This window comes from Austrofundulus limnaeus, unplaced genomic scaffold (assembly GCF_001266775.1).
Source record: "Austrofundulus limnaeus strain Quisiro unplaced genomic scaffold, Austrofundulus_limnaeus-1.0 Scaffold37, whole genome shotgun sequence".
Classification (NCBI taxonomy): Eukaryota; Metazoa; Chordata; class Actinopteri; order Cyprinodontiformes; family Rivulidae; genus Austrofundulus; species Austrofundulus limnaeus.
The window spans coordinates 1535361-1549827 of record NW_013952439.1 but is presented as its reverse complement, the minus strand read 5'-3'; the positions used below and the strand labels follow the sequence as shown (position 1 = coordinate 1549827).

General features: G+C 38.9%; 3 protein-coding genes across 3 annotated transcripts in view; 2 read left to right on the top strand and 1 right to left on the bottom strand.

Moving 5' to 3' along the window:
* Positions 1–1009: 1009 nt before the first annotated feature.
* chmp1b (charged multivesicular body protein 1B) lies at positions 1010–4569 on the top strand. Its single transcript, XM_014006759.1, has 8 exons — positions 1010–1170; positions 2184–2281; positions 2362–2508; positions 2593–2661; positions 2754–2861; positions 2942–2985; positions 3662–3734; positions 3904–4569. Exons 1-8 carry the CDS (start codon positions 1155–1157, stop codon positions 3946–3948), a joined length of 600 nt encoding a protein of 199 aa, XP_013862213.1. The 5' UTR covers positions 1010–1154; the 3' UTR covers positions 3949–4569.
* Positions 4570–5537: 968 nt separating this feature from the next.
* Positions 5538–9486, top strand: rraga (Ras-related GTP binding A; the record flags this gene model as incomplete). The annotated part of the gene is given in 10 exon segments (XM_014006757.1): positions 5538–5656; positions 5942–6017; positions 7235–7334; positions 7421–7487; positions 7586–7808; positions 8215–8310; positions 8400–8522; positions 8613–8704; positions 8785–8900; positions 8993–9486. Coding segments are annotated over 9 exon segments (948 nt in total). The 3' UTR covers positions 9097–9486.
* A 606-nt stretch (positions 9487–10092) lies between these two features.
* The window catches only part of cnga2b (cyclic nucleotide gated channel subunit alpha 2b), a 9305-nt gene continuing 4930 nt past the window's right edge, over positions 10093–14467 (bottom strand). The window contains exon 7 of the mRNA XM_014006755.1: positions 10093–13629. Coding sequence (XP_013862209.1) covers positions 12158–13629 — 1472 coding nt within the window. The 3' untranslated portion in view covers positions 10093–12157. The remainder of the gene's footprint in view (positions 13630–14467) is intronic.

The window sequence follows — 14467 nt, the reverse complement described above, 5'->3', positions numbered from 1 at the left end:
ATTTCTGCAATGTGGAAATTGCAGATGGAATCACAGAATTAAAACAAAATTGAATCCAGTATAAAATGTGGAATCTCAGAATTTGCTCATTTGGGTGAGTTTCTAACATTTTTGGACAATACAATGTATTTTGGACACCGAAGTTTTCTGCACCTGACATTACCTGGTTTATTTATTTAATTACTTATTCACTTTCAAGGCAACATTTTCTCTTCATGTTTAATTTGAGTTGAAAATAAAATGCCTGAGAACTAAACGTTCTAGGGGGTTAAATAAATAATTTTCATTTAATAATCAGTAATAGTACATTTTAGTTTTGGAGAATCATCATTATGTTTGACTGAAGGGGTACTAGTCATATGATAAAATGGCTCAGGGGTACACACGTCTAAAAAGGTTAGGAAGCACTGTTCTAGATTGTTAACACATCAGTATGTTTTATCACTTGCATTATCAGTCATTGCGCATGTTTATCATTAGATTTGGTTGCAACAAATGCGATATTCTTGGGGCAATGAAACACTCGTTTTTTATTGTTTTTATTTAAATCCAGATGGTTGTTTAAAAAAACAAGGAGATGCAGCATAATTTCAAACTAAGTATTCATAATATGATTTTTTAAAAACGATTTTATGCATCAATATGTGGGAGAATGTGTATGTATGTACAGAGATTATTGAGATAAAGATCTTGGTTGTGCCTTATCATTTAAAAACAAGTGAAATAAAAACTGTAAATTGTAACAACTACATTGTCTGAAACACGAGTTTCTTCTTGTAGGAAGAATTGATTTGTGGACATTTAATGAGTCCAGCCACTTAAAGTTTAACTTTTAAAACTCTAAATTATAAAGATATTAAAATAATTTCTCCTAATGCTAATGTTATTCTAAATAACTAATCAAAATTAGGACCGAAAGAGTTGGACTGTGAGACATGCCTTTGTTTATGGGTGTGGTTTAATTAAATGTTATGACGGCCTGCCATAACACGTGACTATGACGTCGATGATATTTACCCGGAAGTGCGGAAGACGAAGACGAGGACCGAAACCAAGATCTGAAGTTTCACTGGCAACTTTTACTGTACTTAACGTAGTTTTTTGGCTGGTTTTGTTCGTGGTTGATTGTTGAGCTTTTCGAGAACTTCTTTAAGATGCCGGCCATGGAAAGTATCCTTTAAAACGACGAAAAAGGAGCGAAAACAGACGGTGGGATGGTTACAGGAGCTAAAAGGAGCGAGTACAGCGCTGTAGCTTATTCATGATGATGGTGAGATTTATGGGTGACAAACACGAAACCCGTCTGGGTGTTTCACGTCCAGATCGAATATTATTTTGTGTTTTGGTTCATGGCCTGAGTTTTACCGACTCGGTGCTGGGTATCGTTCAACTTTTAAGAAAGCTGCGCTAAAGGCCTCTGAATCTGGAATCGCAACAACAAGTCGCACTTTATTTACAGCTGAACGTCACGGTGTCAATTTTCAATTTATTAAAAACACCGCGACAGGGTGTTCACTTAAAGTAAAACATGACGTGTTCACGTGACATCAGAGTGTGGGAATATTCAGTTTTAACCTTCGCCACTAGGAACCAATACACTCTTTATTCAAATTAATAGGAAACGTCAAAATACGTGTTAGATAAAGCGTATTTGTCACCTAATAAATGTTTGAAATACTTGCTATTGTCGTCGGAAACTTGTTAATTTTAAGTAACATACTTAAATATATTTTTATGTGAACTAAATAGTTATTATTGACCAGCTAATGGGTACACAAATGTGATTTTTTTTTGTCTTAATTAATTTTTATTTGATTCTTCTTAACGTTTAAAGAAATCATATTTAGTAAATAGGATGTTTTTATTTTTAGTTTTGAAACCAACTATACACTGCCCTCTTGTGGACAAACTAAAATCTGTTTCTGATGCTGAATAKTGCTTGTTTTAAACTACACATTTTAAAACAGTTTTAAGTAATTTCCATCCAAGGTTGTTCTAAACTGTGATCTGACATACATGCTCCAAAGGGGAAACAAACTTGTATTTTTTTATTTGCCTCATTTTTTCCCCTAAGAGTGTGAATTTCCTAAGCTAACTTGTGTTTTGCCCATRCACCTAGACAATAGAGGTTTTTACTACCTGTGCTGTTGTTTGGGTTGTCTTTCTTTAACCTCCTACCTCAGAACATCTCTTCAATTTAAAATTTGCTGCCAAAGAGCTCCAAAGAAATTCAAAGAAATGTGACAAAGAGGAAAAAACTGAGAAGGCAAAAGTCAAGAAGGTAGGTTTTCTCCTTGCCCATCAGCTCGAGCTTAAATGCTGGCTGCGGAGGAGTTAAACGAACCCGTTCATTGTCTCTAGGCCATCCAGAAGGGGAATATGGAAGTGGCGCGGATCCATGCGGAGAACGCCATCCGACAGAAGAACCAGTCCGTGAACTTCCTGAGGATGGCTGCTCGRGTGGACGCCGTGGCAGCGAGAGTCCAGACGGCCGTCACAATGAACCAGGTGCTGCGAAGTCTGAAGACAAACTGTGACCGTGTGGCACTTTCATTTGTTTACATTCTGCTGATGTTCTGCCATATCTGCCAGGTCACAAAATCTATGGCTGGAGTGGTGAAAGGCATGGACGCCACTCTGAAGAGCATGAATCTGGAGAAGGTACAACACTTAATACTGAATATTTATACATTTTTAATTAAAAAAACACTAATTAACCTGGATTATTTTAAAAATCGCTCTTTTATTTTTAGATCTCAGCTCTCATGGACAAATTTGAGCACCAGTTTGAAACCCTGGACGTTCAGACAGCCCAGATGGAGGAYACGATGAGCAGCACGACAACTCTCACCACACCACAAGTCAGTTCCTCTGCTGTACTCTTCCTGTATCAACTCCTTTTTTAAACCACTTTAAATCTAACGTGTGCCGTTTGTTTCAGAACCAAGTGGAGTCGCTGTTGCACGAGATGGCTGACGAAGCAGGGTAACTATTTCATATTTCTTGTCCATCGATTCTTTGTCATAGAACTCGTTCTCAGTCGGACGTGTTGAAATCAGTTGCTCAAAAATGGGCTGATTTTGTAAGCTGTAAACCAGAAGTTGCTCCACCCTGCATGGAGCTGTGTATGAATGAGAAACACACTGCGAAACATTTTGAAAACCTAGCTTAAAAACCTGTTTTACATGTGCAGATTATTTGTCACACTGTAAGTCTAAAATGTAAGCAGGCTTTAGGCGAACACTGTTTTTTCATTTTCTCTATATGGTAACACAAATGTTGATTAAGGAAGACTTTAACCCTTTGATTAGAATTACAAGTTTATTTTAAAAATATTTGTGTTGTTTCCTGCTGTACATACTGTATATCATTCAGTTGTACACAGTCGTTCTTTTTAATTTGATCTGAATGGCAATCAGAGCATTAGAAATAAAAAAGGAAATACCCAACAACTGTCCAACATAAATTTACAGTAAATATTTGTACCTAGACATGAAAAAAGTTGGGAAAATTATCAGWAAATTGCGAGGAATTAGAAAAATTGGGGAGTTTTTAAAATAAAAATTGTATTGGACTCGTATTTTGTTTAGGTCTCGTGTTTTTGCACAGTTTTGTAAAATCAAACAAATGTTTTAATCGTTTTTTTTTTTTTCCTGCTCAGTCTGGACCTGAACATGGAGCTCCCTCAAGGACAGACCGGATCAGTTGGTACCAGCGTGGCTTCTGCAGAACAGGTATTCACGCTTTTCAGTATCCGTGATTGTTTTTTATTGCTTGTAAAAATGCAAACGCGACCCGTTAACTGATGAAATATCAAGTCACCGAGACTTAGCGGAGTCAGAACCTTGATTTCCGTCTCATCTTCCTCGCTGACAACTGTGTTTGTCTCTCTTTTGTTTAAAGGATGAATTGTCCCAACGGCTCGCAAAACTCAGAGATCAGATGTGAAGACTGAATGCAGCGGACCGGCACCAGAGCAAAGAGTTCTACCAAACCTGTACACTACCTGAATATAACTCCCTCTACTGACACGTCTTCTTTCCTCGTTTTAACATACTTTGTGTCTAAGAAACAGCAGAGGAAGGTTTATTTTTCCTCAGCCATCATGGCTCCTGTTAATATCAATACCATTGGAAATAACTTGTGGAAACATCCTTATTAAAAACATTTGATGGTTGTGGAACATCATAAAAAATATCCACACACAAAAAAATGTAGTATTGAYATAAACGCTTTAAAACACCAACAACTAAATTTATGCTAAATATTTCCCTATTTATTGGTCTGTTTCATGCTTCAGCTCTGAGGTTTTGTACTGTAGTTTGTTTTTCTGCATCATTGCAGACAGAAAATATGCATTTTTCTCTCCTTGGACTGTTGAAACTTTTCGTCTCTGTTGGGGAAACCGACTGTTTTGAGTTGATTGAATCTATTTTATTTGTGATCGATATTTTAAGCAGATCCGTGTTTATTTTTCTGATCACCTTTTGTCATCTTTGCTCATCATTTGGGAGGGGTTACAGTTGAGATATTGAACAAGAGTAAACAATAAAGTTTTATAATGTTTCATGTCCTGTTTTCTTAAAACCCTTTGTTTCAGTAGTTAATCCTTCGCTCAAGAGTGAAACTTTGTGTTGTAATGATTACAGATGAAGTCATGTCTCAGTAGAGTTTGTAAATAACACAAAGTCCAAAAAGGTTCAGTGAAGTTGAATGAACTCTGCTCATTTGTATCAGTCTGTTAAGTCCTGCTGGTGCTGGACTGGTTGTGTTTTGCGCTACCACAGCAAAACACTTAAGTTTTAAATCTCTAAAAAACAAGAAAGTTGGTATTCAAACTTTAAAACTATCAAGAAGCCTGATCATGTGGTGATTCTGTATTGAAGTMTTTTGATGTTCTACAACTTTAATTTGGAGGAAATAACAGTAAAAGGTGTAATAAATCTTATTTTGAAAGTCTTCACATGACAGGAAATGCTCAATGTGCCAAACTTTAAAAAGAAAACACAAACACAGTATCGCCTCAGAGTGAAAATAGTGTTATTGTGAAAATGTGAATGGATTTATAGAAAACAATTGCGATATTTATATATTGTATTACTGAGAAAAACATTTTTGACGGCCTCGTTTTAATTGTTTTAAAAGCTAGCGTTCCGAATAGAGGCGTTTCCGGTCCAGCGTTTCAAAAATAAATCCAAGTAGCATCTGCTAGACATTGCTTGCCTTTAACTAACTTGCCTCAAAAATAAATATGGCACCGTTTGTCTTAAGTTTTCAAATATTTATAACTATTTTCGGGATTTATTTACATTGAAGATTTTGTTCATCAAATTTGTTGTGTTTCCCCTCTAAAATAGACTTAGGCCTACTAGGCGTATAGTTCACTCCAAGATGTCAATCCTAATCTCATCCTTTCAACTTTCAAATTAAATTTAATCACCTTAGACAAAATTGTTGTAGGGCACCTGTGAGACAACACTCAGGGAATCACAACCCTCGTGACCATCATGTGACTTTTGTCGTAAACAGGAAGCAGCTGATCTTCACTCCATGGTCTGCTTTAAACGAGTAATATGTACAGCCGAATACTCCAAAAACAAATAAAAACTGCTGCCTAAAATAGTCCGAACAGAACTAATTGTTCTACCCTTTGAGGGTAAGTTAAAAAATGTATATTTAATTGTTTCTTTGTCAGCTCAGCCGCTTTGTTTGGACAGGCTAACCTGTGTAGCCTTGTTAGCTTTAGTTAAAGTGTTTACTCGGAGCAGGAAAAACAGTTTCGGTAACATTTAGTGCGCAGTTTGCATTTTATTTTGTAGATAAAAATCTTGTAAACGACTACGAGCGCTTGATTAATTGGTCATTTGTGAGTTGAACTGTGTATAAGCACTATGTGGAGCGAAAATAACCAGCGAGTTGTTGGGACTGATTGTTTCCACAGGAGAACCTGAAGCTCAGAGAAATACTCCTCATCGTGTCTCCTGAGGGGGATGTCAAGCACAGCGATGAAGAAAAAGGTAACAAACCAGTATTTATGGATTTTTACACTTTCCAATTATTTATACTGAACTGAAAACTTTAAAATATAGAATAATCTTTGTTATTCAGGATAATCTGAAGCATCCTTATTACTACGTTAATATTTTTTGTCCTGCATTGTGCTACTTTGAAATAAAACACAAATTACTCAAACACAAATTTGCGAAACCTGCTCATTATAATAGAGATCAGTGGGATTTTGGTTTAAAGAGATAAGAAAACCCAGCCCTCTTAGGATCTCTGAAGCCAGGTGAGCCACAGTAATTATGCTGATTAGGGCTGCCACAAACGATTATTTTTATAATCTATTAATCACTGATTATTTATTCGATTAGTCGACTAATCGGATCACACGTTAATTGAATATAAAACATAGAGCTTATCACGTCAGAATGCAGCTGCTATTATATAACCATGGTTAGATTTTAGATATATGCTAACTAAAAATAATTGCTGTGGAAGACAAGTTCTGCTCTGCAGATATTGCACAGGTTTCTCTTTCATTTTCTTAAAAAGATCCCACACTTTTGAGCTCCGTTGCTGGGTAGCCATGACACCAGAGCCTGTCTGTATAATGTCTTGTGACGTCCACGGCCTACCCCAGTTACCACTACTGTGCATGTGTGTCAAGGACAGAAAGGCAGATGTGGCAGTGGAAGGTGYCAAAGCAGTTTGGAGAGAAAAACAAAGTAAAGAACAACAACAAAAAAAAAAAAGAAAATGATTAATCGATTATTAAATTAGTCATCGATTATTTTAATAATCGATTAGTCGTTGATTAATCGATTAATCGTGGCAGCCCTAATGCTGATGTGAACATTTAGGTATAAATTAATGTTGCTTTCGTTTAAAAATCATTAAAATAACCAGACACTTTTAATTTAGCTCAAATAAAATCTGATTCAGTTGTCTTGAACAGTTCAGTCAGTATTTTAAATCTAAATTAGTTTTAGCAAAACGAAAAGTTTACACATTTAAATCATTCTGAAATTGATTTGTAAATCATCACAACTGAAATGAAGTTCATAAATCAGCAAATTTAAACCATCCAAGCTAAATGAAAACAAAATCCTTTGATTGGTTTTTGAGATGAAGCAGTATGTAAAATGTCAGTACAGTTTTACAGTTTTACAGTTTCACAAAACAATTTTTTTTATATAATAAAAACATTATCCGTTATTCGTTTTGCTTTCAGGTGCTCCTGATGGGGAAAAGTGGGTCTGGGAAGACCAGCATGAGATCAATCATCTTTGCCAACTACATCGCTCGTGACACACGTCGCCTTGGAGCTACAAGTCAGTAAAGATTGATCCTACTGAAACAAATCACAATCACCGAGTTCTTTTCATTCACAAACATCAACTTTTCTGCTTTTTTGCAGTTGATGTAGAACACTCCCACGTTCGGTTTCTCGGCAATCTGGTTCTAAACTTGTGGGACTGTGGAGGGTAAAGCTCATTTCATTAGTATTTTAATTTAATTAAATTTTTTTATCATCTTTTACCCGTTTTTCCAAGTAAACGACTTCTCTGATTATATTCACCAGGCAAGATACGTTTATGGAGAATTATTTCACCAGCCAGAGGGACAACATTTTCAGAAACGTCGAGGTTCTTATTTATGTGTTTGACGTTGAGAGCCGAGAGCTGGAGAAGGACATGCACTACTACCAGTCGTGTCTGGAAGCCATCCTGCAGAACTCCCCTGATGCCAAAGTCTTCTGTCTTGTGCACAAAATGGACCTCGTACAGGAAGATCAGAGAGATTTGGTGAGCATTTGCATACGTTTCCACATGATTCTACATATAGATACTGTGGGATTTAATAGTCTAATAAGGCAGAAAATTGTTTTTTTTAAATCATTATGTTTACCAATCATGACTCCATCATTTTACTCGCAATTAAGTTTAATTACTTGAAAATGTTTTTTTAAAAACTTGCCATAAAATGCCAAATAATGTCAATTTTTTATTTTATGTCACAGCTTTCTATTTGTACGTGCAGCAAACAGTTTGAGGGGTTTGCCAGTTTAATGTTTAATTTATGTTTAGCTCTAAAATGTGAAGCAAAATGCTTGAAGTTGTGAAGTGAGATGAGGAAAATATTAAGATTTAATGTKTGAATTTTGCTTTTTGTGCAAAGCAGTATTATTACCTTTTTCTTTTGTTTGAACAGATTTTTAAGGAGCGTGAAGAAGATCTGAAGAGACTGTCCAGACCTTTGGCCTGCACCTGCTTTAGGACATCAATCTGGGATGAAACCCTGTATAAGGTTGTGAATCTCATGAGCAGGATTTTGAAAATTAAACTCTGTCGTAATTTAAAAAAAAAACAAAACTCTAAAACATAAACATGTTGCAGGCTTGGTCCAGCATAGTGTACCAGCTCATCCCAAATGTCCAGCAGCTGGAAACAAAYCTGAGAAACTTTGCACAGATTATAGAAGCAGATGAAGTTCTCCTGTTTGAGAGAGCCACCTTCCTGGTGAGAAACACCACTTCCTGTGTTTGTTACCTTGAATCTGATCTGGAAATTTTTTTWAAATTATTTTCATTTGATGTTTTACGAATGCAGGTGATCTCTCACTATCAGTGCAAAGAGCAGCGAGACGCTCACAGATTTGAGAAGATCAGTAATATTATCAAACAGTTCAAGCTCAGCTGCAGGTAAAACTTCTTCTCTCCACGTGTTCAGGTTTCCTGCTTTGGTTTGGARTTACAGTTTTTCCGTGTCTCTTTCACTCCAGTAAGCTCGCAGCCTCTTTCCAGAGCATGGAAGTGAGGAACTCCAACTTTGCGGCCTTCATCGACGTCTTCACCTCCAACACGTACGTCATGGTCATCATGTCGGACCCCTCCATCCGTAAGTCGCTAATGAAACACGAGGAAGTGAGCAAATCTGAGCAACACCGCTCTAATGATGGTTTGTGATTTTTTTTTTGTTTTGTTTTCCAGCATCTGCAGCAACTCTCATCAACATCCGTAATGCTAGGAAACACTTTGAGAAGTTGGAGCGGGTGGACGGACCCAAGCACAGCCTGCACATGCGAATGCGCTAGCCTCCTCTCGGCCAATCAATCCACAGCGCGGCGGCGCATCGCAGACTCGCAGCTCCGATAAATCTGATCCAGCCCTGCATCGTTTCTACAATATCTTCAGTTTCAATCACAGTAAAAATAGAAAGATAAAGAAATAGTTTCTTCGCGTCCACTTTCTGCACTTATCAGAAGTATCTTGATACTTTCTGTTGAAATATTTGTGCTAATTTGACACATTAAAGCAGAAAATGTTCGACGGGGTGGGGGTGTTTGCTGTCACGCTGGGTTTATTTACTCTATGCAGCAGATCCTGGTGATTGGGAATGTCACGCAGTGCCAAATAAAAAGAGAGGCAGCGTTTGGTTTTTAAATAAGCTGACCACAAACAATATAGATGTATTTAGAAGCATGTTTCACGTGTCTTTTTTTTTTCTCTCTCTCTCACTCTCCTGGTCGTGTTTTGAACAGATATTCCTGACGACTCACCACGCTGCAGCAGCTGTTTGAAACGTCGCGTGTAGCGCAGCTGTCGAGTAAACTGAGCCCAGAGCTGGAGCAGCTGCTTAAAGGCACAACTGTTCAGTTCTGATTTTAGCAGGCTGTCATGTAAAAAACACACTTTTTAAAGAGTGTCTATCTTTATCAGACAGCTTGAGGAGCTTCAACCAGTGACTCTGCTTCACCTTGTCCTTCTACGTAAAAAGCCCAGCCATATGATGTTATCTACTGCAGTGAAAACACAAGAAACAAGTGTTACAACTTAAAAACAAATTTCGGAGCAAATAGATTTTTCTTCAAAAAAACTTTAATTTAATCCGTTTTTGAAGAAGGAATTTAAAAGAAATCCATACCAGGGCTAAACCAATCTAATYTGTTTTAGCTGTAGGTGAGTTAAGGTTGATTTCTGTTGAATATCAGTCCTTCCTGCCTCTTATCCTGGAATGCAAAAACTAAAAAACTGGGGGGAAACCTACTCAAAGAGTGACTTTGCATAAAATTAATGGACACAACTCCATGCAAGAGCTCACAAATTTTATTACAAGTTCATTTCTGTCACTAAAACAAAAGATATTCTCTGCAACCCATGCTTACATTTAAAAGAACAAAAGCAACATACAATTTTAAACCATAAAAAGGGTTTTTGCAGAAAATATGTAAATATATATATATATATATTTTATGGCACCAACTTTAAACATCCCCCAGCAGTAGGAGTTTGGAAGAAAAAAAAAATTAACGAACTCCATTTTGATAGACGCTCTGTGTTTACGCAGCTCTAACTTGGAAAATAATTGTGTGAACGTCTCATTAGATGTTTTGCTCCCAGGAGTGGCAGCGGGAGTCGTGTGTACGGAACCAGAGCATAATGTATGACATGAAGAGGGAACTGAATCCCTCTGCTGATGCACACAAACACTGTAAACACAGGTGACTCCAAACCTTACTGCACCATTTCGTCTACCGTAGCTCTGTTTATTTAAGTTGCATTCAAACTTTACTTGTAGGTTTTCCCACCATTAATGACTTTATTCTGCTTAATGAAGGTAAAAACATTAAAGTCACCCTTTAAATAGCCATTTAACTTATTGTTTGTGACTGTGATAGTTGTTTTCATAAAAACATATTCTTACAATCATAAAAAAGAGGAAGTCCAGCCTCAAGAACATAATAAAAATGAACTATTCATGACCAGGTTCTAAAATATGTAAATCTAACGAAATGTAAAAACAGACAACAGATTCCACTAAGTCATTAATTATTAAACAAATTCAACCAAAGGTTAGACCTCACAATTCTAAGAAATTGCAAAAACCCCAGATAACTCAATCTCAGACTCTACAGGCCTCAGTAAACCGATTAAAGATTAAAGTTCATGACAAAACAATTTAAAAAAAGCTGTAGGGGTTGTTTGGAAGGTTCACCGGAACAAGCTGTCCACAAGAACATGATAGCACAACTGGATGAACCACAAGACTTCTGGAACATTTTCTTTTTGAAAGATGCCACTAAAGTAGAGATGTTTACCCATAATGTGCAACTACGTTTCAAACAAACAAACAAACAAACAAACAAACAAACAAACAAAACATAAGCACAACAATGCACAAACACTTCATCTGCCAAGCACAGTGGTGGAGGGGTGATGGTTTGGGCACCTTGCAGTCACTGAGTCGAACTTGAACTCCTGTATAAAATCATCCATCCATCCATCCATCCATCCATCCATCCATCCATCCATCCATCCATCCTCTTCAGCTTATTCTGTTTCAGGTTTCAGCAGCAGCAGCTTGATCAGGAAGGTCCAGACCTCTCCACAGTCACCTCTTTGAGCTCTTCAGGGAGGATTCCAAGGCGTTCCCAGGCCATTTGAGAGATATAGTCTCTCCATCGTGTCCTGGGTCCACAGAGTCTCCTCCCAGTTGGACATGCCTGAAGCACCTCCCTAAGGAGGCATCCAGGACTGAACTTCTCACCCTGTCTCTGAGGTAGAGTCCATCTACCCTGCTCAGAAAACTCCTTTCAACTGCCTGTATCCACGATCTTGTTTTGGTTTTGGTATAAAAATTGAGTTAGTTAAATGTGAGGCTATCTGTMAGATAAACTGGGTCATGAAAAGGGACAACCCCCCTAAACGCAGCGTCAAATCTACAACAGAGTGACAAAAAAAAAAAGGTTTCCAACGTTCTGGTCGAAGTCCAGACCTCAACCCAACTGATGCTTCAGTGGGATTTAAAGAGATACACAGAAACAAATGTTTACAAATCTCAAAGAGCTGAAGCAACTCTAAAGGAGAATGGGTTAACATTAATTCCCAACAACATGAGAGACTAGTCATACAGAGAACTTCAAGTTTTATTTGTGAGTCTACAAGATAAAGTGTTAAAATATGAAGTAAGTTTTTCACACAGTTTGGCTTCATTTTATTCAATGAACAATGGCGTAGTGGCACAAAAGAAAGAGGCGGGACTTCCTTTTTCCAATGAAAGTAATTCAAATATCTTTTTACTYTTTCAAACTGAGAAATATTTCTCAATAAAAATCCAAAAAGTGTAAAAAGATTCAGATTTTTTATTTTATTTTTTTACTTTGGACTTGCTTTGTTCTGTGTTTGCGCATCTTTCCGATACGGCGACCCGTCTGGGGACCCCTCAGGTCCAGATTCGGTGCTCATCTCTGCTCTCAGGCGCTTGCTCGCCCCTGCGCCGCAGTCCGTTTGACTCAGCTGCCGCTCCAGCAGAGTGATGCGCTGCTTCAGCCTCTGCTGGGTGTCTGTGTATTCACTGAGGAGACGGGAGAAACGAGTCTGCAGGGTGTCCAGAGAGGACTCCAGCCTCTCCACCTTCTCCTCCGTGTCCTCCTTCTGCAGCCCACCCCTCTCTGCGTTCTCATCCAGAAGACCCTCCTTCTTCAGGATCTCCCGCCCCCTGTCCTCCAGCACCGTCTTGGCGTCCGGGTACTCGGTCACCGCCTCCATCAGGTCATCCTTGGAGAGGCAGAAGAGGTCGGAGTACCCCAGGCTGCGGATGTTGGCTGTCCGACGATTCCCCATTTTACTGCCTTTAATGTTCAAAATGCTGATTTCTCCAAAGCAGCTGCCAGCAGTGAGGAGAGCGTACTGCGTGACCCCATCGTCGGCCACCACAGCCAGCTTCCCTTCTTTAATGATATACATCTCCTTACCGATGTCTCCTTTCCGGCAGATGTAGTCTCCTGGACTGAAAACCTGCGGGCGTAGTTTAAGCACAAGCTCCACCAGCAGCCCCGCCTCGCAGTCCTGRAAGATTCGGACTTTCTTCAGCGTGTCCAGGTGTACGTTGATGGCGATCTCAGCCCGCAGTTTGTTGGGCAGGTTCTTCAACACCTCCTGCTCGTCCACGGCCTTCTTGTTCATCCAGAGGTAGTCGAACCATTTAATGACYCGGGTCTCCAGCTCCCTGCTCACCTTCCGGAAGTGCATGTAGTGTTTGATGGCGTCGATTCGAGCTTGGAACTCGGCGCGGGTGGCGTTCATGTTGGCGATCATRGAACCCACGTTTCCCACGATCGTCGCGAAGATCAGCACTCCAACGAGAAAGTCGAAGACCACAAACAGGTACTCTTCGTCCTGCACGGGCGGCGGCATCTCTCCGATGGTGGTGAGAGTGAGAGTGGACCAGTACAGGCAGTAGATGTAGCTCCTGGACAGAGAGGCGTACTCGGGTATGGAGATGTTCGGGAACACCCAAGTGTCCGAGCCGAAGCCCAAAGACTTTGATATGGCGTAGTAGATGCAGGCGTTCCAGTGGATGATGACCAGGATGTAAAGCACCAGGTTGCAGATGCGGAAAATGTTGGGGTAGTTGATGCGCGTCTCCGTGCGGTCGAAGAACTCAAACATGCGTGGGAAGCGCAGCAGACGGTTGAACCTAAGCTGAGGCGTGTGGATGCCGGTGTGGATGTAGACCAGGTCAGTGGGAAGGATGGACAACACATCCAGCTTGAACTGTAACGTTCGGACGTAGCTGTCTCTTAGCTTGGTGTGGTCCTTCACTAGCAGACCCTGTTCCAGGAAACCTGAACCAACAGAGACCAATATCAGTTCTGTGTCAAGTTTCASCTCTACAAACTTCTTCATGTAAAGAGATACAGCTAAACTGTGGTAGGGATTTTAAAAAGTGCAACACATTCTCAGAGAATAATCACTTGATTTCACAGTTTATCTGTTACCTTTAAAGCCAGTGTCTCACTGCCACTGTTGGCGATAATGAACTGAGCCCCCAAACATCTCAAAACATGCATGACCTCTCTCATGTTCATCAAAGAACCTTGATTTGATGTTGCAAGAATTGTGAACATATTCAAATAATTTGAGGACCTATTTTCTCTAAAAGTAGTCACAGTGACGTTACGGGCATCTGTAACCCTTTTTGAACATAGAGAAGAACAAGGAATTTAAATCATCTCTTTTTTAATACTTTGTTTCTAAGGTTCCTACGAAGCCTGTCCGGTGACATTGGATAAAAAAATTAATTAATGCGTGGCCACGAGATAATTATTGCAGTCATTTCTATGCAGACGATTGTTAACATGGACAAGTTTGGATTAGTTTAATTTTATTTTAATACAGGGATGATTGACATACTTGTAGTCAGTTGTAGTTAGGCATGAAGTGATTCTTAATGTCGCAGCTATAAAACACAACTGAGGACTGGATTTGTCTCTGTCCAGAAAGTTTTATTTTTTTTAAGCTCAACACTCAAAACAGGCTCCTCTCTCACTCCGTGTCTTTGCTGTGGAAAAAGTCGAAGGAAAATATTTGTTTTCCAACACAAACTTGGCCGTTCAATGTCATTTTGTAAATACTAGTACTATAAAAATGAATTGTTTAGATAGAACCATTGATGTATATTAT